Source organism: Arvicanthis niloticus, chromosome 18 (genome assembly GCF_011762505.2).
Source record: "Arvicanthis niloticus isolate mArvNil1 chromosome 18, mArvNil1.pat.X, whole genome shotgun sequence".
Taxonomy (NCBI): Eukaryota; Metazoa; Chordata; class Mammalia; order Rodentia; family Muridae; genus Arvicanthis; species Arvicanthis niloticus.
In genome coordinates, this window is record NC_047675.1 from 50,759,502 (window position 1) to 50,787,292 (window position 27,791).

The 27,791-nt window shown below is 47.0% G+C and overlaps 1 protein-coding gene across 2 annotated transcripts in view; it reads left to right on the forward strand.

Moving 5' to 3' along the window:
• The first annotated feature begins 783 nt into the window (after positions 1-783).
• The window catches only part of Disc1 (DISC1 scaffold protein), a 215,724-nt gene continuing 188,716 nt past the window's right edge, over positions 784-27,791 (forward strand). For both annotated transcript variants that reach the window (XM_034522637.2, XM_076916049.1), the window contains exon 1: positions 784-1,193. In XM_034522637.2, coding sequence (XP_034378528.2) covers positions 977-1,193 — 217 coding nt within the window. In that variant the 5' untranslated portion in view covers positions 784-976. The remainder of the gene's footprint in view (positions 1,194-27,791) is intronic.

Here is a 27,791-nt window from a genome sequence, read left to right on the forward strand (position 1 = left end):
CACAGAGGACGCTGTTTGCCTGCTGGCTCATAGATGGGCTTCAGCTCAGCTAGTTTTCTTGTATAGCTCAAGACCTAGGTAATGGTGCCGCCCACAGTGGGCCGGGCCTTTGAAGGCCAGTTAACTGTCAAGACGTTTCTTACAAACAGGATACAGGCCAATCTGATCTAGGCAATCATGGACTAAATCTCTCTTCTCACGTGGCCCTAGGCTACGTCACACTGACAGGAAAAGCTAACTAGGACACTGACACAGGGCCTTTTTCAATCCTGTTACCCACTGCGCTAAATCCAGACTTTCTGCTCATGTCTTTATCAACTTCAGCCGCATCCACTGGTGCTTACCCGAAGGCTCCTGGTTAGAGGCTGCCCTGCCCCACCTCTCCAGGGTCTTGTCTCTCTTCTAGTGGTCACAGGTTCCTCCCTACCTGCAGAAACTCTCCTATGCTTTTTCCCAAAGTCCCACATCTGCCCCCTGCTCCACCCGCAGCCAGGCCTCCGGGCCTCGGGCTGACTACACGCAGTTCAGTTTTGTAGGTTTACTTTTTGCCTCCGGGTTCAGAGGCGAGGTTAGAATGAGCCTGGCCTCTGACTGGCACTTCCTGTACCCGCTGTCCTGTGGCAGGTGCTTTGCTGAAGCAGCCAAAGGGAAGAGATGGTGGAGGTGAGCCAGCTGCCAGAAGCTTGGCAGAGGCCAGGGCTTGTGTGCTCCTGGCCAGCCCTGCGCTGCCAGCGATTCTCAAGTCATTTTTAACAGCTGCTCCCACCCGCAACCTGTCATCTGTCACTTTCCTTCCCGCTTCACCCGACTTGGTAGGAAAGAAGTCCCTCTCTTGTGCACCCTGCCTTTCACTCCCAGGGCCTGGGAAGCGCCCAGTCTTTCGGTCCCTGGCCACACTGCCCGTCACACTTCCCCCTCTTTGGTTTCCTCCAAGTGAAAAGCAAAACTTTCTGCGCGCTGCGGTCTGGGAGCCGCGATGGGCGGCGCGCGCGTGCAAGGGGCCGAGGCTGGAGAGGAAGCGGCGGTCCTGGGCAGGAGGAAGGAGCCAGCCCTCAGCTCGGCCCCCTGCCCGTTTCCCGCCGCCTCCGCGGCCGCCGTCACCGCCGTCACCGCTGTCCCGGGTGCAGCCGGCCCCACGATGCAGGGCGGGGGTCCCCGGGGCGCTTCGATCCACAGTCCGAGCCACGGCGCAGGTAGGGCCCGGGGGTCTGGAGGAGGGCGAGCGCGGCCTGCCGAGATCCGGGCGCACCCCAGTGCCGGGGAGGGAAACCGAGGCAGGGAGCGGGTCGTGCAGCGTAAGGGCGGTCGCGTCCCCAGCTGCCACTGCAGCTCCGGTCCAAGTGCGTCCCCGCCCTGGGAGCCCAGCGGCCCGGGGCGCAATCGGTGAAGGGCGCGCCCGCACTCCTTCTCCGCGAGGTCCCGGTGGCTCCGCAGGCATCCGCCGCGCCCAAGAGCGGCTCGATGCCCGGACTCCCTCGGGTGGCCGGCGCGGACCCTGCGGGGATGCCGGGCGAGGTTGGGAGAGGTGTGGGAATTGCAGCCCGCGCCTCCCGTGGGGCTGCTCGCCGCCCACTTCCGAGTGTGGACTGTGACGCGCAGGGCAGGGCAGGCTGAGGGGACTCATTCCATTTCCCCTGTCAGCTTGGGCCACCTACCAACCCTGGTGATGACATCGAGTTAAGTGTGTGGCCGCTTAACCTTAACCTCGGCAACTCACTGTCAGAAAACCAAAGAAATGAACGTGATGGCGCACGCCTCTATTACCAGCACTAGAGAGACCGAGCGGAGCGAGACAGTAGGATCGAGGGGACTTTCTAATACAGCCTGGGCTACAATAGTGAGACTCTAATACAGCCTGGGCTACAATAGTGAGACTCTATCTCAAAAACCAAAATCAAAACAGAACAACGAAAAATAAAACAAGCACGGAGCCCTGCTCCAGATTGGGCTTTGCAGTTTGGGGCGGGCGTGCTGAAGGAGAGAAGGCAAAGGATTTATGCGCTTCTTTTAGCTCTTGGAGCCTCAGTTTACCCATCTGTTAAAGGAACACTAAACGCTAGCTTCCCTGTCTCCTTAACTAGGTTCTAGGAAGACACTTTTTTTGCAAATGTGAGTTGGAAAACACAGGGTCGGTGGGTAAAAGTCTTCTGCAGATGTGTCCTAGACTCGGGCATGCCTCAGTTTTTCAATTTGTAAAATGGAGCTGATTTTCCTCTCTATTTGGTAGGGTTTTTAAGGGGTTTAATGTGGTAGGAGGACATGAACCCCCTGGCCAGATGTCTGAGATACACAGCAAATTCTCAAAAATCTCATAGTTGCCTAGGCTAGCCTTTAATCTGCTGCATACCCCAGGCTGGCCTCCAATTTGCTAGCCTTGGCCTCCCAAGATCTGGGATTACAGGTGTGCTCCATTATGCATGGGTCCTTAAGTATTATTTTGACCATGCAAGGCCTAATTAGAGGGTATTTTGAAAGACATTTGGCAGCTGACATGGAGACCCTTGAGGTTTAGCCAGGATTCTGCCCTCAGCAAAGAGCCCTGGATAAGAAACCTGCTTTCTGAGCTGTCTCTTCAAGCCTCCATTTTCTCTTCTGTTTACAAGAAAGAGAAAGCACCTGACTGAGAGTGATTGATGCCCTAGGATATAGAGAACAGAATATTTGGAACTGGGGCTAGTGACAGCCTGCGGACAGCAGGTGCCACCTTTGCAGAGTGCATGGGCCAGGCACCTGCTCCTGCCCTTCGACGAGGTCCCCCTCAAACCTGTGAGCGGCTGGTGCTACCACCCTCGTTTTCCCTTGGAGGTGGTAAGGGCTGGAGTCACCTGCCTGTGGCCCTGGTTGTTAAACAAGGACTGGGGCTCAGAAACCAGGTGCAGGTGTCTCCAATCACTGGCTGAAGAGAAGCCATCAGGTGGAGCCCAGGTTGAGAGTGGACCTTGAGAGATAATGCTTGGTTGGTCTATTTCTGCCTTTTATTTTTCATCTATCAATCATCTATCTATCTATCTATCTATCTATCATCTATCTATCTATCTATCTATCATCTATCTATAATTTATCTATCTATCATTTGCCTATCATCTATCCATTTATTACCTATCTATCTATCTATCTATCATCTATAATCTATTATCTATCAATCTCTCTATCATCTATCATCTACCTATATATCATCTATCAATCAATCTATAATATATCTATCATCTATATCATCTATTTCCTATCTATTTTTTCAATCTATCATCTATCAATCTCTCTATCATCTATCTACCTATTTATCATCTTATCTATCTACCTACCTACCTATCTATAATCTATCTATCTATCATCTGCCTATCATCTATCTATCTATCTATCTATCTATCTATCTATCTATAATCTATCAATCTCTCTATCATCTATCAACCTGTTTACCATCTTATCTATCTACCTACCTACGTATCTATAATCTATCTATCTATCTTATCTATCATCCACCTGTCTCCTCCCCCTCCATTCATCTGTTTACCTACCTACATGCAGCACTGGGGATCAAACCTAGGGCTGTGTACAATGCTAGGCTAGTGATTTAGTGCTCAGTCAAACCTGTAGCTGGCGTTTTTCATAATTGTAGACCCCAACAAGTAAGAGTAAACCACAGAAAGAACTTTGCTTTTCCCCCAATGTAATACTTTTATTAATTATTTGGGAATTTCATACAAATACAATGCGGCCCACCCCACTCACGTCCTATCCCTCTCCCAGGCCCACCCTCCCACCCTTGTGGCCCCCCCGCCCTTGTGCCCCCCCCAAACAAACACCACCAAGTTCAATTCGTGTTGCTCAGGCACTCACTGGAGCATGGCCAAACATCCAGTGGCCAGTCCCTTAAAGAAAACTGAGGCCCCCCAACTCCCCCCACTTCCTGCAGAAAGAACTTTGGAAATTTCATCTTTATTTTATAAGGTTCTATTTTGTGACATCTTCTTGCAGAAGAACAATGAACTATTGATTATCTATCACCTATTAATCTCTCTACAGTTTCTGTCCCACACTTGGTCTCCATATTTGCTCCCATGGGTATTTTGTTACTCCTTCTAAGAAGGACCGAAGCATCCACACTTTGGTCTTCCTTCTTCATGAGCTTCATGTTGTCTGTGAGTTGTATCTTGGGTATTGCGAGCTTTGGGGAAGGAAAAAAAAAGTCTTAGGAGTAGCCGTGTTAGTGTAGACACTGGGTGACATTTTAGGTTAGGCCCACTGGACAAGAATTAGATTCTTTCTTTTATAATGATTATAATCATGTTACATGTTCTGTTCCCATACCTCCTTGCCTGCGTCCACGCCACCCACACGCCATGGGCAGCCACCCTGGGTTGGGAATGGTCCTCTCTTGGCATGGCTGGGCCACCTATGGAGGTCATTTGTCCCTTAGCATCCTTTAGTAGAGATGGTTTTCAGCTCTGGGGAGTCCTCTGCGCTTGGGCTTGACTCTGGTGCACTGTGGGGTCAGCCTCTGCTTCCTTTTGAAACCTGATGCTCTAGCCATTCAGAATGCACATCTTTCAGAGTTAGAGACCCCAGCTGCTATTGGAGGCAGATCTGCGGTCAGCTCTCAGCTTTCTCAGTAAGCAGAGGAGGTCAGGGCAGGGAAGCCGGGCCGTCTGTGGATGAGATGTTGGTATTTGGCTTTGGGAGGTGGTTAGGGCTCACTAGAGTCTCCTTTCTCGCTGCCACCTGCTTTGGCAACTTGCCTTTTGTCATAGCTCAGGAAATGGATATGGCTTCCTCTCTAAGCTTGGGATCCGTGTTCATCAACAGTAGTAACCAGAAATCTCCAGCTTACTGCTGAACAGAGTTTCAACTGTCCAGTTGGGATACAGCTCACTTGGTAAAGCGCTCACTGTATCTGTCTAAAGCCCTTTGTTCGGTTCCTCAGGTGTGTTAAAAAGAAAAAATCCAGGTGTGGCAGCACAGCCTTGTAACTCCAGCACTGGTGAGGCAGCAACGGGAGGGTCTCTGGTGCTCGCTGGCCGGGCTGCCTAGCTGAGCCACTCAGCTCCCTGTTCAGCACGTTCCTGTCTCAGAAAACAAGGTGCAGCATTACTGTCATCTGGTGTCAACTGCTTGCCCTGTACACACATACATGAACATTTGTGCACCCCACACACATACATACACACATATACATACACAGACACACACACAGCCACATACACACAGACACACACAGACTCACATAGACACATACACACACATATACACACTCACAGACATACACACAGACATAGACACACTCATGCATACACACATGCACATACACATATACACACCCACAGACACACCCACACAGACACATATACACATACATGCATACACAGTTGCACATACACACCCACAGACACACATGCACATGCACATACACACACATATACATACCCATAGACACACCCACACAGACACATATATACACACATGCATACACACTTGCACATACACATACACACATATACACACCCACAGATACATATGCACATACACACATATACACACCCACAGACACACCCACACGGACACATATATACATACATGCATACACACATGCACATACACATACACACATATACATACCCACAGACACACCCACACAGACACATACACTCATACACACTCACACTCACACATACACATACATACATACATACACACACACACACACACAGACACACTTTATGAATTTCAGTTTCTTGTGTCCTGGTAGGTAAGCCTCTGATGTCCTCATTTAACAAGTACAGCGACAGATAAAAGTGTGTGTGTGTGTAAGTGAAACTGAGTGTGACCATCTTTCTATGTAAGTGAACCTGCTCTTGAACTCACGATCTTTCTGACTCAGTCCCCTGAGTGTCTACAGTGACGAGTGAGTACAGGTGTACCCCACTGTACCCCACATTAAGAACTATGTATCTAGATATCTGATTAGGGGAAGAAGCAGCAGCCATGCTGCATATATTAAACGCATTTAGTGATTAATTCTGAGTCACTGATAATGCGCCAATATTGCATTAAAGAAAGAAATAAAAGCACTTGTCCTTGGAGTCATTAGTCAAGAGTGAGTCCAGATTCAAATTCTCATCTGCGTGTTTCCTGTAGCTTTGTCCTCTGCCTGTAAGTCTGAATCTGTGCCTGCCTGGAGGCCATCTTGGGAATCTGTCTGTCTGTCTCCCTCTGTCTCTTTCTGTTTACCCTGTCTGTCTCTCATTCTTTCTCTCCCCCTCTTTCTCCCTCCTTCCCTCCCAGCCCTCTCTCTGTGTGTCTGTCCCTCTGTCTGTCTGTTCCTAACAAAGGACTTCTTTGAACAGCACAGAAAGCATTACATGAGGACAGGATGCCATGCTTTACAGAACTCTGATGTTTTTCAAGGACTAAGTCATTGGCTCCACTTGATCCCAACCTTCTCACACAACCAACAGTACAAACATCTCTGTTTATCAACCGATATCCATAAACACATGTTCATTTTAGAAGACTGCCTTCAGCAAACGATACTCAGGCATTATCTGGGTCGTGGGCATGGAAGAGCACACGACTTAAGATTATACCTGCATTAGCTTAGGTTGTAGAAGTTGATTACACGGGAAATCCAAGGCACGTAAGGACTGATTGTTAAATTGTTCTCCTAAAAGCAGATTAAACAATCAGGCTGAGCACACAGTAGAGAGCAGTCTTAAGTTTTCAGTGACCTCAAGGTGTATAACTTCAGCTGTGGGTCCATCAAAGCTGTGCCTGCCTCTGCCTCTCAAGTGCTGGGATTAAAGGCACACGCCACCACTGTTTGGCAAGACATAGGTCCTTAATTCCTATTTTTGTATAGTTTATCAACTGAAGAAGCTGGGTGTGGTTGCTCATATCAATTGTCCTAGCACTTTGAAGGCTGAGGCAGGAGGATTGTGAATTCAAGGCCAATCTGGACTATAGAGTGGGATCTTGTCTTAAAAAAACTAAATCATGGCCGGGCAGTGGTGGCACACACCTTTAATCTCAGCACATGGGAGGCAGAGGCAGGCAGATTTCTGAGTTTGAGGCCAGCCTGGTCTACAGAGTGAGCTCCAGGATAGCCAGGGCTACACAGAGAAACCCTTGTCTCAAAAACCAAAAACCAAAAACCAAAAACCAAAAACCAAAAACCAAAAACCAAAAACCAAAAAAAAAAAAAAAAAAAAAAAAAAAACCAAAAAAAAACCCAAACCAAACCAAAACAAAACAAAAAACCCAAAAAACAAAAAACCCTAAACCATGGCCAAACCAAAGGATGCTTCTGTTTATTCCTCATTCATCGATGTAACGTTTATTGACTATCTACTTGATTTCCAATCTGAATAGATTTAGACTCACAGATTGGAAGACACCAGCTTGCCTTATAGCTTCATTTAGAGCAGAAGTTCTTAACCTGTGAGTTGTAACCACTTTGGGGGTGGGGATGAATGACCCCTTTACAGGGGTCACCTAAGACCATCAGAAAACACAGATGTTCATATTATGATTCATAACACATAGCAAAATTACAGTAGTGAAGTAGCAACAAAAATAACGTTATGGTTGGGGGTCGCCACCGTGTGAGAAACTGTTTTAAAGGATCCCAGCATTAGGATGGCTGAGAACCACTGTGTTAGAGGAAAACTTGCTAGTGGTTGTTTTCTCATGGGATGGGTTTGCTTGAAAGGCTGTGAGCGTGTTAGCTGCCCTGGGTGAGTGTGGTGGAGTGTCTATCCTGGGGAGGAAGGCTGTGTGAGATGATTGGTGGGACCTTCCCTGGCCCCCTTTGATTGATGTCCTGGAGAAGTGGGGTTTGAGCTGCTGTGAGCATTTACTGTCTCCTTGCTCATACTATGCTTCTTTTCACTGGCCCAGTGGTTCCACTCTGGAAGCCAGAACATCCACTTCAGCTCTGGCATCATAGCATCTGGGACTGATATTAATGATGAGCGTGACCATGCTTACCCAGGCAGACAAATGTGTGAGCACCAGAGTGCAGGCTTGTGGATAGGTAGCTTTGTGGGGAGAGTGGCTGCTTTCAGATGCCAGAGGGTGAAATTTCCACAGTGCAATGAACAAACTGTGTCCTGATTGTGGAACCAGAGTTGAACACTCGGACCTAACTTTCACACTTGTTACCCTCCTGACTTGTGAATGAATGGATAGGACAATGGGCAGAATCAACCCAGGGAAGTGTGTATGCGTGTGTGTATGTGTGTGTGCACGTGCACACATGCACATTTGTGTGCACATGTATATGTGTAAGCATGTGTGTATGTGTGTATATGTGTGTGCATGCACGTGTGTCCATGTATGTGTGAGCATGTGTATGTGTGTGTATGTTTATACATTTGGATGCATGTGTGTGACCATGTGTATGCATGTGTGTGTGTGTAAGCATGTGTGTGTCTGTGTGTGCATGTGTGTATATGTGTGAGCATGTGTGTGCATGTGTGTATATACATGTGTGTGTGAGCATGTGCATGTATGTGTGTTGCCTTTGTAATTAAAGCACCTCACTTAAGTAGTGATGGGGAGGAAGTCTTTCCAGTGATCAGCTAAAGAAAAGTACAGATATAAATTTGGCTTCTCTTGTTTCTAGTTCACTGGAAACTTATGACCATAAAAGATGCTTTGTGGGCATAAGTCTTCTGAAGAACAATCTTGCCCATTTGGCTGGTTGTTAATATTTCTCTAGTTCATGGTATCACAGCCAAGTGAAGTGCAAAGACAGAAGGGTCCACTGCTGTACTTGAGATGGACAATACACATTCATTTAAGCAGGACACGAAGGGTTTTAAGTTACCTCATCACTATTAACCCCTTTGTTTTATTATGTCTCCTCCAAAGACAATACTGTCCCTGTGACTTCCTCTGTATTTATTTCTGTATTCAAGGATATGCACTTGGCCCCTGTTGTCATGCAGGTGTGTCTAACCTATGGTCCTTGGGCTGTATGCAGCCAAGGACAGCCATGAATGCATCCCAGTATAAATTGTTAAATATACTTAAAACACTATAAGGATTGTTTTTGGCAGGAGGAGCATCTCAGTCGTGTGTTTCTCAGGAGTGAGCACCACAGATGACAAGATTCTATTGCAAGGTTGAAGGTTGGAGGTGCCTGGTACATTCTATACTGCTCACGGTAGCATATTTAAAAATGGAGCACACTGTCCCTGAAGACTGTTCTTCTAGGGGGAGAGTAAGCAAGACTGGTGTTCTTTGCAGGATTCTTAGGTAAGCCTATATAAGCTTACCTAAGATATAGGTACTGGAAGTTGCCCTTTGACCTCATTGTATGGTTTACCGTGGCATGTGGGTGGGGGTTGTCACAGGCTCTTTTCCCTTGGGACCATTTTGGAAGGAGAGAAGATACAGGTGTGTGTGTGTATGTGTGTATGCATATGTATATTTGGATGTATATGCTTGTGAGTGTGTGTGTGTTTGTGTGTATCTGTATATTTGGATGTATATGGTTGTACATGTGTATGTGTATACGTGTGTGTATGCACATGTATATTTGGGTGCATATACTTGTGCATGTGTGTGGAGCCTAAAAAGAAGGGTGTTGAATTCCTTCTATCCTCTGAAGTCCTCTGAAGTGGAAACTTCTGGCGTCCTTGGAAAGTCAATTATGACAAATGATATTTTTCTGGGCCACACAGGTAAAAGATGTCTTAGTAAAGCAGACACATGAAAGGACGTGTGATGTTTAGAAGGTATAAATATGAGCTGACAGACGGGGCTTGAACATTGGCTCACTTCGCTCCATCTTGCTGGTCTTCACTGACGACATGAATGTACTTGTTCACCTTACATTGCATTGCTTAGCTTCGCTTGTGGTGACTTTATAGACAGAAACTCTCCAAAGAACTTCTTGTGAGGTTCTTGTGGCTTCTTGCCACTTCCGCAGACTCAGGTAGGTTGGCATGGTGTCTTCTGACTGAACTGCCCTTGCTGATTCGTGTGTGATGTCTGATGAGTGGACTGGACTGAAGCTGCTGATTCGTGTTTGGTGTTTGCTAGTGGACTGGACTGAGAACAATGAAGATTAGAATCTCCCCAAAGAACTATTTCTAAACAGGTCCACTTCCCTGTATCCTACCAACCTCTCTTTCCCACTACCTCTGGTGGGTGCTGGGTTAGAGGGGAGGTTGAGCCCTTATAAAGTAGGCTGAGAAAAATGTATGCCTGAGATCATCTTCTGCTTATGGCTTTGGACACTGTGGTTTGTTTGTTTTGTTTTTTCTAGATTGGCAGCCATCAAACCCCAGTTATCCCCCTGCCTCTGTGCCCATCTGTGCTGGGGTTTCAGAAGTGTGTGCGACCGTGCTGCTGTTGCATTCTTGCTAGGGATTTGAACTCAGGTTCTATTTTGTATACAGCAAGTGCTCTTAACTGCCGAACCATTTCATCACCCTCTCCCCCAATGTGTCATTTTTTTTTGACATTGTGACAAGATACTGTCATCTACAAAGGCTGGAGAGCCACATAACTCTGTTTTTTTCTCTCAGAATCTCTTATGTCGGCCTGCATTCATAGTTCTTCCAGGTGTATTCTTGACTGAAGCAGTCATTTCAGTGGGAAAATGGACACATTCTGCCTTTTTAAGATAATATTTATATTTTCTGGATGTTATGATTTGGGGTAACTTAAGTACATTATTTCATGTATGATTGCATGTGAATGCTTACGATTGCTAAGATGGTTGATGACAAAGGATTCTGAGGAAACACAATGGCGTTAAGCTTTCCTCTGGCTGGCTTTGCTGTGGTTGATAGTGAGGTTTCAGACTCCTACACTTTGTTTCCTTTCTTAATGAGTAAAGGGTTTTTCCGCTGACAGTTCTTCAGTTCATGGCATACTTTTTTTTTAAATTTTTTATTTTTTTGGTTTTTTGAGACAGGGTTTCTCTGTGTAGTCCTGGCTGTCCTGGAACTCACTCTGTAGACCAGGCTGGCCTCGAACTCAGAAATCTGCCTGCCTCTGCCTCCCAAGTGCTGGGATTAAAGGTATGCGCCACCACCGCCCGGCTATGGCATACTTTTTATGTATACTGTATGTTTAAGGCCAATCAAAGTGGCAACAGTTTCTAAAAGAGCTGTGTGAGTATTTCAGAAGGGAAAGCACATTGTCATGATTAGCACCGGCATGTGGAACACAGTGTGAGGCACAGAGCACCCCAAGCCTGGGACAGTGGAATGCAGTATGGGACACAGAGCACTCCAAGCTGGCTCTATAGCTTCCAGCTTGCCAGCACCTTTGTCCCATCTCCCACCAGCGTGATTATCTACCAGGAAACATCAAAGTTCCTGAATCACAGAGGGCAAGCCTTTCTTATCAGAGAGCACAGAGGGCTGGGAACAAATGTTATTCAACCATCACCCAAGTCCTTGGATACCCAATTTTGCAGCCCAAGGTCCTGCTGAGCTGGAGGGTGAGCTGGGCCTGGCACTGTGCCTTTGAAAGTGTAGAAACTGATGACACGACTGTCCTATAGTATGGTCAAGGGGAAGGTTTTTATTGTAGATATAAGGGAGAGAACAGCCAGGGACATCTGCAAGAGTCCAGAGCATGGAGAGAAAGAAACAGATTAAACGTGGCCAGCAGAGAGATGGGAAAGAAGGACACACATGTGCATGCACACACATACACACTATAACATATACATACATACATACATACACAGATACACTACACACATGTGCGTGCACACACATACACACTATAACATATACATACATACATACATACACAGATACACTACACACACATGCACACACATACACACACCGTACACATACAAACATACATACACACGTATACACACATAGAGATAGATAGAAAGGAAGGAAGAAAGAAAGACAAAGAGATTGTGGACAAAAGAAGAACATTGCCCTAATAGCAGGGTTATGAGAAGAGTGAGTAGCTGAGGGGAGGGAAAGAGGTGAGCTGGGGAAGTTGAGGGTGTGTGTGTGTGTGTGTGTGTGTGTGTGTGTGTGTGTAGGAGGGCTAAGGAGACACGGGTACTAGTGATCCTGAGGGAGCCTGAGGTCAGCATGGACTTTGGTTTCTTCTGTCAGTGAAAAGGGAAATGGCCCGTTTGGTAGAGGGACTGCAGGAGCTCCTGGGGAACGCTGGCTTTTGTTTAACCACCAGAACAAGGGGGAATAGTATTTCCTTTGGGTGTGAGAGAAAAGCCAGCAGCAGCAGCAGCTCTGTGAAGAGTTCTTTGGTTAGTGGTATTATCTCAGTGTTGCAAGTCACTGGTACAGGTGGTAATGGGGTAGGTTGATCACACAAACCAAGGGATTGTGGAGATCCCAGAACCAGCAGAGCTTTGGGCTTTTCCTTGTTTAATTTTGGTTTGGACTTTGTGTACCTTTCATCTCTGTGCAATGGCAAGTGTTTGGTTTCTCCATGTGCCTGACAAGCAGGCTTCTCCTGGCAGAACATTCTTGCAGGTACAACTTCATACCTACAGAGGGCGCCCTGACCCTAAAGAAGACTTTTTTGGGGGCCTTTAGGCTGCAGGGTGGGAAGTGTGCACATTTTGAAGAGAACACACTTAATAAAACCATTGCTAAATGCTCGCAGCCCAACCCTGGACTGAGGCACGCCTTTTTTTTTTTCCTTTGCCTTCCCGCAGAACCCCACAGGCTCAGGGTAAAATTTTGGAGATGTTGCCTGTGAACTGTTAGCACTTCTGTGACACTGGCCACAGGACAGCCTACTTTGGCCCACGCTTAGGGTGTTCCTTCCTCATTGTCAAAGGCCTCTCAGTGCAGAGAAGGCCAGCTTGCTTCCTGGAACCCCACAAGAGCCATAGTCAAAGGGCTTCTTGTTTCAGCCATAGAAAACCCACAGGAAATGTCGGCTTCAGAGCGGCTATGCATCCCCATTGTCCTCTCAGACCTAGCTGTGCTCTGCCCCCTTATTCTGCTTTGAATGAGGCAGCAACTAGGATACAAACAAACTGAACAGTAGCATTTCTGGCGGCCAGGGGACTTTCTGTCCAAGTTCTCCCCGCAATGAAAGGGAAGAGCCCCAGCTAGCTTCCTTGTGCTTCCAGGGATGACTGCCATTTATACAAAGCTGGTCTTATAGTGGGCACTTGGTAAGACTATTGAGGGGAGATGACTGGATTCCAAGTCTCCACCAGCCCTGTCACTCACTAGCTATGTGGGCGGGGATGAGCCATTTGATTCTAATCTCTGTCTGTGTGCTAAGCATGGCATGCTTGCTTCTTGAAACTGTCATGGGGATGACAGTAGACAATATAAGACGACGTCACACAGTCAAGGTGGGCCGCGGTCTGGGACTATGCCAGTGAGGTCCCATGGGATGGGGCAACTGAGATTCTAATTTCTCAGCCCAAGGACTCCTTCTCCTGAGGGGCAGCTTCTGGGGTTTGGCTGATGGTTCTTATGTGGCAGCAGGGGTGTATCAACATGGGAAACTGTTGGCTCAGCTGGCATAGCATCCTGGAGGGCATGTCTGGTGAGTTCACCGTGCTCCAGGATGGATCATTGCATTTAAGCCTCTGCCATCTACTGCTGACCTTGGCATGCCTGTGATGACCCTACAGGAATCAAACAGAAAAATATCTGTGATGGTTAATATTGGTTGTCAACTTGGTGGTGTTTAGAATCACCAAAGAGAAGAGACGAGCCTATAAACATTTTTTTAGGTTTGGAAGGTGTGGAATCTCCTTACCTGTGAACAGCACCATCCCACTGACTGGGACCTGCATGTAATAAACAGGAGACAGCAAGCGGAGTGCCAGCATTCATCTCTCTTTCAGCTTCCTGACTGTGAATGCCATGTGACCAGCTGTCCAAACTCCTGTAACCATTCCTTGCCTGCTTTGGTGTGCTCTGCCTGTCCTGGTTGACTTTAACTGTTGACACCTGAGAAGGGAGTCTCAACTGAGGGATTGCCTAACTCAGATTGGCCTGTGGTGTACCTGTGAAGGATTGACATGATAGTTGTGGTCCCGGCCTACTGTGGGTGGCACCATTCCCTAGACAGATGGTCTGGGTTGTATAAAAAAGCTAGCTAAGTGTAAGCCTGTGAGCCAGCCAACAAGCAGTCGCCTTCTGCCATGATTTCTGCATCATTTCTGTTTGAGTTTCTGCCCTGACTTCCCTCAGTGATAATCTGAGGAATAAACTCTTCACCCTTATTTGCTTTTAGTCAGGATATATGTATTATATATACAGCATTCTGTCTGCATGTCACCTTCAGGCCAGAAGAGGGCACCAGATCATATTACAGATAGGTTTTTGAGCCACCATGTGGTTGCTGGGAATTGAATGGGACCTCTGGAAGAGCAGCCAGTGCTCTTAACTTCTAAGCCATCCCTTCTCCCCCTCCCTTCTCCCTTCCACATCCCCTAAAGATAGTTTCAGGAATCAGAACAATGGTTCCTCACAGATGCTTATGTCCAAATCCCTGGCATATGTGTATAGCCTTCCCCTGCACGGCTTGGAGGAGCTTGAAGGGTAGATGTGGTTAAGTCTAAAACTATCAATTTTTGGATGTGTCTCAGAGCACCTGGGTTTACCGAAGTAATTGTGGGTGTTTATAGTGGAAAGGAGAAAGCAAGAGGAAAGGTCGGGGGTTGAAGATGTTAAACTGTGGGTTTCAGGGATAAAGGGAGCTCACCAAAGAGATCCCAGAGATGAGTTGATGATCTCTGGAGGCTTCCAGTGGGAGACTTGCGCTCTCAAACCCTGGGCTGGAATATACTTGTGTTCTCTTAGGTTGTTTCTTGTCAGGTTTTGGTCCCACCAATGGGAAAAGCTGCTTAATAATATAATGTCACTTAAGGTCACATGGAGCCATCTCCCTCTAGGCTTTCTTCTCTGTCAGCTGCAGGCTAATGCCACCAAGCCCTCCAGCAGAAACCCTTTCTTCTGTGAAGGGAATGGTCAGGTCTCTGTGAGAGTCTATCTGGGAAGCTCTAGTCCCCCCAACAGTTTCTCCAGGTGCCTGGATGCCAGGAAAATATCATTTTCACTACCCAAGGAAGTTTACAGACCTCAGAATGCCAGCTCCCCGGGGATGTCAGGGGGCTTCTGCTATTGCCACATCCCCCCCTTGAGCTCCAAACATGAGACCGTTAATTTCTAGAGAGAAGACATGTCTGTGTAGGTGAGTAGCCGCAGACCCCACCTCCCTTGTCTGAGGACCAGGTCTCTTCAGTGCAAAGCAAGATGCGCCTTATGTTTTGGTACTGACATGAAAGATTCTGTTTGCTCAGTCCAGGGTCATCGCTGTCTATAACCCCTGAGGTTTTTATACTCTCAAGGCCCAGGACAATGAGTCACTCTTATAGAATATCAGCCATCTTGTGTCATGTGGCTTCTGCTGGAAGGAAGGAAACCTGCACTCCATTAATCTCTCCAGGGGAATATTTAAGGCCCAGGCTAATAAGGAGAGACAGATGGAATGTTCAGAGAACGCTGGCAGATTCTAGAGCTAATCTGATTAAAGGGCATGGAATCTTTTCCCTAGCACATAAATAAAATGTGACAATCAGTGTCAGCCGAGAGCCCTTCAGCTGGCTTTTAGGCTCGATACTTGGTTTGCATCTTTTTTAGCAACTCCCAGCATGCTGCAGAGGAAACCAGGAGAAGCAGACAGAGCCAGGAAGGGGATGCCCATCCTCTGACAGTGAAGGCACCAGAGACTTGAGGCAGATATTTGGCTCAAGTAAATGGGAGAGGGCTGTTCTTACTCGCTGTCTTAGGTCTGTGATAGGAGTCTAGGGCGGGAGGCTATGGCCACAGAGATGTCTCGGGAAGAGATTCTTCTTTCACCCTAAAAATAGCTTCCTCGAGGTGTATTGGTATGTAACACTGTATGTGGCTGTGAAGATTGCTCAGTGGGTGCTGTACCTGCCACACCTAATGTACAAGCGTGTACTAGAGCTGAGGCCCGGATCTCATCCCACCCACACCCCAGCTCTCAGGAGATGGAGACAGAGAATCCCCAGGGAAAGCTGGGTAGCTAGACCAGGAGAGCTTGGGGGTCAGCAAGCCAGCCTGTCTCAGTCAATAGAGAGGAATGTGATCTGGGGTCCAGTGTACCTGGACTCACATGTCCACATACGGAGACATGTCTATACACATGCACGCATGCCTTACACACGCAAGTTGTATGTTAGTGCACATATCTGATGAGTTGGGGATATTTATACACCCGTGAAGTCTCTCTCCTCTCTGAGTTTCTATCTCACCTCTTTGTTATTGCTGTTGTTGTTGTATTCCTTGTAAATTTATTTATTGGGAGAATGAGTGTGTATAGTTGTGCATGTCATAGCACGTGTGTGAAGGTCAAAGGGCAACTCTGTGGAATCATTTGTCTCCTTCTACCTTTATGTGGGCTCCAGGGATTGAACTCAGGTCTTCAGGATTTCTCAGCAAGCCCCTCTACCTGCTAAGCCATCTCACTGGCCCTATCAGTGCTTTTTTTCTTTTGGTGCACACATATCACAATGTCTACCCTCAGAGGAAACCTTGTTTATGGCAGTGTTGTGAGCTGTAGGCATGACGCTGTATGTACAGTAAAATGGCTCTATTGTTTGTAAGTCCTACTTTTTGGGGGAGGGGGACATTGATATGATCTCCCATCTTGCTTCTTGGAAATGCTGGTGGGAACAGCTCTATTAGTTATGTGATAACAATTTCACTTCCAGGGCTCAGTCCTGTGTCAATACGAGCGAGGTGTGTTCCCTAGTGATATAAGAGATATTCCAGAGTCACAGGATATGACCTGGGACACATGTGCTTTCTCATGTTCTCCTGTCAAGGAGAAAGTCTCAGGTTCATGACAAAACTGTTTTTGTTCTGCATATGATGTAGTCTTTGTTAGTTACATTCTAAACTGGCGAAAGATTGTCTCTAATGTTAGCATGTGTGTGTGTGTGTGTGTGTGTGTGCGCGCGCGCGCGCGCGCATGCGTGCATCTGTATGTGTGTGATGTCTTCATAATAAAGATCACTTCTGAGCCCCAAAAGCTGTGGGGTGTCCCACCTCATCAGCAAACAAATGACTACTTTTGTGCCAAATGCCAGCTTGAGGGTTCTGAGCCAATGTAGTTTAGTTTTATTTTTTGAAAGAGATTTTTCAGCCTGCAGTCTGGGGGGCTTGGAACTTCTTACAATGTCGCTCAGTGCTGCTCAGGCTGGCCTTAAACTTGTGATCTTCCCGCTTCAGACTCCCAAGTGCTGAGATTACAAGCACAAGTCATTCAGTTTCAAATTTAGCTCTGACCCTGCTTACTTGGACCTGGTGTCAGATCCACAGGCTGAGGCCTCTGTCCCCAACACTGTGTCTTCAGATGCCAGTTGTTGCCTTAACTACTGTATCTGTGTTGACTAAACATCTAAATTGGGACTACCCAACCTCCTCATTGGGGCCAACTCTTTTGCATCAGTGCATCAGTGGCTCACAGAATTCTGGGAGACATCACTTACTTTACTCATTGAAAGGACACAGAGAGGGACACCCAGGGTGCGGGGTTTTGGGAGTGTGGACCTTTCTTGTTCTCTCTGAGGGCCACCCTCTAGGAACCTCTGTGTCCAGCTGCCCTTTAGGGCCTTTACAGAGACTTCATTTCACAAAGTGGCTGAAGCATGCACAGTGTATAGTCGTGATGGAGTGGGGGCTGGGCAGGCAGAACACTGGGTAAAGCACTTGCTGTGTTAGTGTGTGGACCACAGTTCTGTTCCCCAGAACCCACCTAGATTCTGGTATATGTGATGCAATTCTGTAATCCCTGCATTAGTGAGGCAGAGATGGGATCCCCAGGGCAAGCTGGCTACCGAGACTAGCTGAACTGGCAAGTCCTGGGTTCAGTGAGAGATTCTCCCCCAGTATATAAGGTGGCAAATCATAGAAGGCACTTGTCATCAGCCTCAAACATCCAGATGCATGTGCACACATACATGTGCTCACACATATCATACATATGTGCTTACATTATACATACATGCTCACACATGTCACACACACAGACTCACACACAGACTCATACACACGTGCACACACATCCCACACATGTCTGACACACACAGACTCACACCATACATGCATGTGCACACATACATGTGCTCACAAACATCACACATAGACTCATACAGACTCATAAACACCACACACATGTGCACACATACATGTACTCAGACATCACACACACATGCTCACATATGTCACACACTCATACACAAACTCGTGTGCATACGTACTCACAGACAACACACACACATGCTCACACATGTGTTTCACACACAGACTCACACACTGATTCATGTTCACACATGTGTGCTCACATATATCACACATGTATGACCAACACATACTCATGCATGTTATACATGTCATACACACATCACACACAGACTCATACATACCACACACACATGTGCACACACACATGTGTGATCATGCACAAGTCAGACTAGTGCTTATAGATTGGCTATGACACTCAGCGAGGCTATCCTCGCTTCCTGGCTTCTCTGTGCTCTTTTCTTTTTCTTTTCTTTTTTTTTTTTTTTTTTCTTTTGACTTTTCCCCCCTGAGTTTGGGGCAGGACCTTTCTGAAATGAGGCCTTTGTGATTTACAACCAGGCAAGATAGGTCAGAGAGTTCCTTTATGGCTGGCTCTACGACACAGGAAGGGGAAGGTTATGTGTATTTTTAGTTCACATGACCCACCTTGGGCAGAAGAACTTCCAGCTTTGATGACTTGTCTTAGAGAGATGAAGGGGCAGGTGAGGTGGGGGAAGGGTGGTGTTGGAGAGCGTCTGCTTTGAGAGGCCGCTGAAGCCCCAAGTGTCCTAGTGTAAGAGGGAGAGTGCTCTTTGCCCTTTTACTCTGAAGCTATTTCCAGCCCACATCAGGAGTGCAGGATGAGAGGAAGAGTTTCTGACTTTCTTCTTCTTCTTTTTTTGTTATAGTCACTTGGGAAATGCCAGGGACTATGGGAGTCAGGAGCCAGGAACCTGAGCCAGAGCCATGTGTATCAAGATGTCTATGCTGGAAGCTGTCTTGAATTTTGCACTGTGGACCTGGAACTTTCTGGAGTCATGTGTCTTCATTGGTTCCCGCTGGAATCAGCTTTCACCCAGGGAACCTGGGGTTGGCGGTTGTGTTACTTAGTTTTCTTTGTTGTGCTAAAATATCCGACAAAAGCAATTTAAGGAAGGAAGGTGCAGGTCACTGTGCCCAGCCCCCACCCGGGGTGTGTGTGTTTGTGTGTGTGTGATTGTGTCTTTGTGTGTGTGTCTGTGTGTGTGTGATTGTGTCTGTATATATGTTTTTGTGTGTCTGTGTCTATGTGTGTGTGTCTTTGTGTACGTCTGTGTCTCTTTGTGTATGTGTATGATCGTGTGTATCTGGATTTATATATGTTTTTGTGTCTGTGTGAGTGATTGCGTATGTCTGTGTGTGTGTCTTTGTGTGTATGTGTGTGATTGTGTGTGTCTGTATTTATGTGTTTTTGTGTGTCTGTGTGTGTTTGTGTATGTATGTAACTATATGTTTTTGTGTGTCTATGTGTCTTTGTGTCTCTGTAGTATGTGATTGTGTCTGTGTGCGTATCTTTGTGTGTGTAATTGTGTGTGTCTTTATGTATGGTTTTTGTGTGTGTGTGTCAGTGTGTGTCTTTGTGTATGTCTGTCTCTGTGTGCATGTGTGTGATTGTGTGTGTCTGTATTTATGTATGTTTTTGTGTGTCTGTGTGTGTATGTATCTGTGTGTTTTTGTGTGTCTCTGTGTGTGATTCTGTGTGTGTGTGTGTTGGGGATCTGAACTTGGACCCTGTGCTTGTGCTGCACACACTTTATATTGGCTTAGCTATCTTGTAGTTTCTGTTTGTTTCTTTTGAGACAGGGCTTTATTCTGTAGCCCAGGCTGGCCTTAGAGCCTTTGAAAACCTCCTGCCTCAATTTCACATGTGCTGAGATTACAGTTATGCATGCCCCCACTCCCGGCTGTCCCCGTTTCTCTTGTCGAAATGAGCATGCTAGTCAAGTCTCCATCTCCGTGTCCCCAGTTTCTCAGCCCCTGCCAAGTGTGTGTCCATGGTTGTGGCTGTGACAGTTCTGCTCATGATGGGTCCTGGTTTGTTTGTTACTAGAGAACTGGAGAGTCACTTTGGTCCCTGGTCAACTGGCATAAAAGTTTGGGTAGAGAGCAGAAGAGGGAGTTAGGATGCTCTAAAGAAAGGACAGTATAACATGCACCCTGGGAGAGCAGGGCGTGGCTGACCAAACAAGAGCCTGTCCCAGTCTGGGGCTGCTGTGGCTTTCTTTGTAGTGGACATAAATACATGCTCTGCCCAGGATGACATAAGTTTCAGGTACAAATCCTGTGCCGTGTTCCCTAGCAACCAAGGAAGAGTAAGTACCCACAGTTCCTTACAGCTGATGTTTCAACTCTGCCTTCAGTCAAAGGCTCCTCTGTGTGGCTCTGAATCCAGGATGGATGTTTGAGGTGGACGGTGTATGTTTGAGGTGGATGGGTGTATGTTTGAGGTGGATGGGTGTATGTTTGAGGTGGACGGGTGTATGTTTGAGGTGGATGGGTGTATGTTTGAGGTGGATGGGTGTATGTTTGAGGTGGATGGGTGTATGTTTGAGGTGGATGGGTGTATGTTTGAGGTGGATGGGTGTATGTTTGAGGTGGATGGGTGTATGTTTGAGGTGGACAGGTGTATGTTTGAGGTGGATGGGTGTATGTTTGAAGTGGACGGGTGTATGTTTGAGGTGGACGGGTGTATGTTTGAGGTGGATGGGTGTATGTTTGAGGTGGACGGGTGTATGTTTGAGGTGGATGGGTGTATGTTTGAGGTGGATGGGTGTATGTTTGAGGTGGATGGGTGTATGTTTGAGGTGGACGGGTGTATGTTTGAGGTGGATGGGTGTATGTTTGAGGTGGATGGGTGTATGTTTGAGGTGGATGGGTGTATGTTTGAGGCAGTAGGCTGCCAGTTGCATTTACTGTAATTCATTGACCTTTCAAGCTTTTTCTACTCTCACAGGCTCAGCCCGCTGTCCTCTGGTTTGTTTTAGCTGAGGAGTTTGAGGCTTAGTTTGCAGAAAGGCTGGTGTTGGATGGTTCTAAGCTGCCTCTGTGACAACTCCCCTTGCCTCCTCTCCCAGTCCCCAGCTCGGTGTCTACCCGCACATGACCCTCGTTTGGGGCCATGAACTCATTTGAAGTGAGTTTCCCTCCCTATCTTTTTACTTCTTAGGCTTCAGTGTCTCCTAAATTGAGCCACCATCCTCCCTTTCAACCCAAGGATCACTTTCTTTACTAGAGACGAAGGCTGAGAACTCAAGCTGGCTGATTCTGCCCTGCCTTCTCGACGGCCTGATCTCACTGCCCTAGATAAAGGGCTGTCTGTCCATCTTTGTTTTGCCCTAGTCTGTCCTCTGCCTGTCTGTCTTAAGCACAGCTTTTGCTGGCCTAAGACATTACTGGGGAGAATCATTTCATTCTGACCATTCAACACCTAGGTGTTTCTCTCACTCCGTGATCCCCATGGTGGCTACTTTCTCCTCGCCGTGGTCAGGTTCACAAGTGGCATCTTAAGGGAGGGAGGCTTCATTTTTTGCTCACAGTCATAGAGTACAGTCTAATCTGTCAGGATGGGGAGGCCAGGCAGTGGAGCTCTTGGTTGTGGATGCAGGAATGGAGGCCATATGCTTACATCTAGGCAGATCAGCAAGAGAGGGGGATGCCCTGCTCAGCTCAATTTCTCTTCTTAGCCTTTTTATTCAGCCTGGGTTCCCAGCCCATGGGCTGCTGCTGCTGCTCCCATTCAGGTCGAGCCGTCTTCCCTCAGCCTATCTTCCCAGGAAACACTCTCATGGACATCCAAGGTGTGCTTCATGAACACCATAGATATTTCTTAATTCAGCTGATGTGAGAATGAGCTGTCACCCGGAGTGAGGGTCCTGTGTCTACACATGTGAACCTGAGTCTGTTCCAGTCAGGATATGTGTCATTTCAGCCTGCAGCCATGTTGGCTGTGCTATCCTGGCAGGCGAGAAACACACTGGTTGTCAGGTTACATCTGATACCCTTGACCTAGGAGGACAGTTTGCCATGGAGGGGCATCCATTAGGAGCATCTGCTTGAAACGGAATGTGCTTGAGCATGCTTTCGAATCCCTCACAAAGGATCCTGCACATTCGGACCCTGCTGCTGGCCTTCTCTTCCTCTCTCTTTCTGCCTCTGCACCTCATGTTTAAATGGGACAGGACAAGAAGCAGTGCACTATGGACTATCAGGTGCTCCTGCCTAAGATGGTCAGCTATTTCTCTTTCTCTCCTTCCTTTCTATCCCCAGTTCCCTTCTCTCTCCCCTTACCACCTCCTCTGTTTCATGATATAATAATTACAGGCCTGCTCCAAACTCACAACCCTCTGCCTCAGCCCGTGGCACAGCTGTGCTTACAGATGCATGCTACACCTGGAGTCAGGAGTTTCTAGTTCGTGGCAGTCTGCTTTCTCTGAGAATCTGAATAGTCTATGCACGCATCTACCATTTCATTTGGCCACCTAGCTCCTGAGGACCATCTGAGAGACTGTACATATTAGAGTAGGCCACGGAGACGCCTCAGCCATCCAGAACCAGCTATGGGAGACACATTGATTCCAGGCTCTTTATATCCTAGGACGTGGAATGTTGCACGCAGGATAGAGTTGATTAGTTGACTTTCCTTCCAGCATCCAGACAGCTGTGACTCTGCACTCTGACAGGCTGCTATGGTCTTGATTTAAAGCCAGAAGAACCATGGCATTCACTGCATTAGGTTTTGAGGAGGGTCAAGCAACATGTGTTGATAATATAGAGCTTGTTTGGTGCTTGATAGGTGAGTGGCTTAGACATGGATCCCTACATAGGTTGTTGTATCCACCAAGCTCTGGAGGTTTTTAGACCCTTTGTGTTCTGAGTCTCCCCCTCCCCCAATCATAACTATGCATCATGAAGCCGTATATGTGGGGACTGTGAGAGAAAGGACTGAGTATGCAGGTAGAAACTGGCTTATTTCTGTGACAATATTTTCTTCAGAAGCCTTTGGACTGTCCCTCTTAGGCCGGTACATCAATGATACTTCTCATGTCCACAGTGTTTGACGATGTATGGTATGTCTCTCCTTGCACTGCCCCATCTAACCATGAAGAAAAGCTGAGGCATGTGGAAACATCTAGTAAGCATCTACCAGGCTGGGTGTGGCTTGCACCTGCGGCCTCAGGTCTCTGTGGAGACCTCACCAGAGACTGTCACTCCACGGGGGATGCATCCCTGGGCTGAGCCCTGTGAGGAAGGCAACTTTACAGATGCAGGGCAGTGAACAGGCCTCTGATGAAGAGCACAGTTCCGCAGACCCGTGTGAACACTGACAGAGCCTGAGAAGACAAACCTGCTAGAGCCAACTCTGAGACAAGCCTTCCTCATGGGCATAGGACAGCTGTAGCATCCCCGAGCCCTTCTGCTTCCGCCCAGTTCCTGTTCCTATCCACACATCCCCTCTGCTGTCGCCAGGGGCTCTCTTGGAGGCTAGACAGGTTTAATCCTTTCTGGTTCTCCCCCAATATAAGCTGGGTAATTGAAAATGTGCCCACGAGTATAATCTCCAAACTGGAGGATTTAAAACAAAGCTGATTAGAGGCTTCCAACTGTAAGCACGGGACAGAAAAAAAAAATCTTTTTTTAAAAGACGCTGTTGATGCCGAAGAGCTGAGAACCTTGGTGGGCTGCACATGGCTGGTGTGGACTCTGTGCAAAGAGTATGTGTGGGGGCTGGAGAGAGAGCAGAGTGTAAGCACAGGGACTTGAGTTATTTTTCTAGAACCCACGCATTAAGAAGCCATGCATGGCAGTGTGCACCTGGAATCCCAGTGCTGGAGAGGGGGAGATGGGAAGATCCCTGGGGCTCTTGTCAAGTTCCAGCCCAATGTCAGATGTTGTTTAAAATAAAAAAAGATGGTCACCACCCAAGGGGTAACAGCCAAGGCTGTAAGTTGTCTGTCTTCCATATACACATACATGTGTACACATACACGTGAATCTGAGCATGCATGTATATACACACATGTGAATCTGAACACACACATGTGTACACACTTGTAAATTTGAACATGCATATGCATGTACACATGTGACTCTGAACACACATGATGGCCACAACACAGAGAAGAGGCGACTGGGCCTCAGGTGGCCTCCACTGTCTTCGTTCCCAGCAGCTGCCTCTGTCCCTCACAGCATGGACTCAGGACACACATGTCCCTCTGTAGAATATCTTCTCTGCTCCACCAGGGCTCCAGCTGGGATCAGAAGTGCATCAAGAGGTCTCAGGAAGGCAGACTGAAGGAGAATTTCAAGTAATAAAACCACCATTGTCTGAAGACAGAAGGCCCACAGAACATGCTGACCAGCCTGGACCTGAATGTAGGAAGTTCAAAGAGGATGAACTTGTGGTTTACACCTTGGGAACCAGAGGAAGGAGGTGAGAACCAGTGCAGCAGGCAGAAGGCTGTCTCTGCATCATGGAGACAGGAGCCTCCATTGCACGGGAAGCTTGCTTTTTCATGAGATCAGCTACACTGGGGAAGCTAGCGTGGACAAGCTCGTGAGCCCCATGTCTTTCTACTCATCTCCCAGGGAAATTAGTATCAGAATTAGCTTTTCCCAGATAAGTCACTCAGGGTTGGAGGAAGAGGTACTTTTGCAAGGGGTGGGTGTCGGTGTAAACTGAAGTTTGACTTCGGAACGCTGGATGATGCTATTCTGTCTCCTGAACATCTAGGATGCTCAGTGTTTTGTTCTAACGGGGAGCCGATGGTTGGCTCTGTTCCTCACCAGTGACCTGGATTCCACAGAGTGAGGTCGTGGTGCCCATTGGACATTGCTTCTCTTCTGGGTCCACTGACCTGAGGCTCACTCCTTCCTGGTGAGAGCAGCCTTGCATGGCTCAGGCACTTTGACTTTTGATTCCAACCTGCCAGGTCACCTGACACCACCCAGGTCTGCACACAAGCTACCAACACTCTCTGAATCCCAGCCCGGGGGAGCAGCAAGTAGCTCTGGCTCTAGGCCCACTCTGGCAGATGGCCCTGATCTGAGAGTTTATGTAATATTGTTCTGGTGGCAGTGACTGCAAGAGACAGTGGCATCTCATTTAAATAATTCAACCATCATGAACCATGCTGCTTTGGGTACCGGAGCTTGCAGAAAAAGCTGTGCAGAGATGTTTTGTGCTTTCCACAATAGGGAAACAGACTGTTGTATCCAAGGCTCACTTCAGATGTGTCGAGACCAAGTCTTTCTCACATCCTGACTCTGAGGAAGTCTTTCTCACATCCTGACTCTGAGGGTAAAGTTTGCTGCTTTCTTTAAGATCACGTCATTTAGAAGCACCATAAAGGCAGGAAGAGCCAAGTTCTTAGCAACTAATGGGCATGGTTTGTGTGTAAATGAATTCTTGAAGAATTTACTTTCTTTTTTTTTTTTTTTTTCTTTTTTCTTTTTCTTTTTTTTTTTGAGACAGGGTTTCTCTGCATAGCCCTGGCTGTCCTGGAACTCACTCTGTAGACCAGGCTGGCTTCGAACTCAGAAATCTGCCTGCCTCTGCTTCCCAAGTGCTGGGATTAAAGGTGCGCATCACCACTGCCTGGTGAAAAATTTACTCTTAAACATCTTAAGTCCTTTTGCTGTCTCTTTCCTTAGGGTATTTATTCATTGAAACAAACACTTCATTTTTAAGTAGCATGCAGGTTACCTGAATGGAGTCTCACCCACTGCTTCAGTACTGTTGTTTCCAAAGGCTGATGGTGTTCAAATCAGTCAGAACCAAGTCACTCCGGCCAGGCGTTGGTGGCACACGCCTTTAATCCCAGCACTTGGGAGGCAGAGGCAGGCGGATTTCTGAGTTCGAGGCCAGCCTGGTCTACAGAGTGAGTGCCAGGACAGCCAGGACTACACAGAGAAACCCTGTCTCAAAACAAAACAAAACAAAACAAAACAAACAAACAAAAAACCAACCAACCAACCAAACAAACAAAAGAACCAAGTCACTCCATCTACGGAGTTGTGTTCTCTCTCTCTCTCTCTCTCTCTCTCTCTCTCTCTCTGTTTCTCTCTCTCAAGATTTATTTATTTTATGTATGTGAGTACACTGTCACTGTCTTCAGACACACCAGAAGAGGGCATCAGATCTCATTACAGATGGTTGTGAGCCACCATGTGGTTGCTGGGAATTGAACTCAGGACCTCTGGAAGAGCAGACGGTTCTCTTAACCACTGAGCCATCTCTCCAGCCTGAGTTGTATTCTCTTAACATGTGGAAGAGCATGGAAGTTAAGTATTGACTGGTAGTCATTCCAACTATTTGGGAGGCTGAGGCAGGAGGATTATAAGTCCCAGGCTTGTCTGGGCTACAGAGTAAGTTCATCTTAAGCAACTTGTAAGACTATTAGGGTTCTCTAGAAACAGAACTTATGGGAAGTCTCTACACAGTAAGGGAGTTTGTTATGATGACTTACAGTCTGTAGTCCAACTCCCCAACAATGGTCAGCTGTGAATGGGAGTCCAAGGATCTAGTAGTTGTTCAGTCCCACAAGGATGGGAGATTCCAACAGATTCAAGTAAATGCAAGCAGGCAAAGAAGAGAAAACCTTCCCTTTTCCAATGTCTTTATGTTGGTCTCCAGCAGAAGGTGTGACCCAGATCAAAGGTGTGTACCCCTGGGACTTGTTTTGTCCCAGGCTGACCTTGAACTCAGAGATTTCCTTGCCTTAATCTCCTGGGATTCATAGCCACTGTGCTTCAAGATCTCCATGCCAAGATCCAGGTCAGAAACTTGTAAACTCCCAGCTTCAAGATTTGAATCACAGGTGAGCCTTCCAATTCTGGATTGTAGTTCATTCCAGATATAGTCAAGTTGACACCCAGGAATAGCCATTACAGAGACCTTGCCTCAAAGTTTACAAAAGATGAGAAGGGTCTATGTCTGTAAGTCCGTGGTGGAGTGTTTGCCTAGCGTGCACAAAGCTCTGTGTTCTATGCTCAGCAAAAGCAATGCAGCAACAAAGAAAACCACTGGCAAAATGCAGACATTAAATCCCACATGGAGTTTCAATATCAGTGAGACTGGAGGAGGTAAATTCTTTCGTTACACTTATTTATTTGTGTGTGTGTGCTTTCATGCCTACATATGCCACCAAACCTATTAGAACTGGTTCTCTCCTTCCACCATGTATGTTCCAGGGATTGAACTCAGGTTGTCAGACTTGGCAGCAAGCACCTTTACTCACAGAACCATCGTGCTGGCCCAGGACTAGAGAAGTTTTCCAAAAGAGTCAAAAGATTGTGTGTTTACTGCTCTAGTTGCTGGTGTGAACCTGGGAAAGCAGGACCTAAAAATAAGGCCAACTAAAGTCATGTGCAGTAGCCAACTTTATTCAGAGCATCAGACAATTTATATTCTGAGGGTTAAGAAGAATCTCTGGGTAAAGTTTACAATCACAAGGGCAAGACATACATGGTAAAACATGGTTTCCATAGGGTCATATGAGTAACAACAGCTGAAATATTTAAACTCACTCCTACCTGCTACACCCAGAAGAGGCAAAAAACACATTCCAAGTACAATTCTGTTTTGAAGAAACTGAGGTCACAAGACTCTTGTCTTCTTGAAGTTTTCCTACAAGTACTCAGAATTCCCTTCACAGGACTCCATTTTTGGGCTGTGTTCCAGTA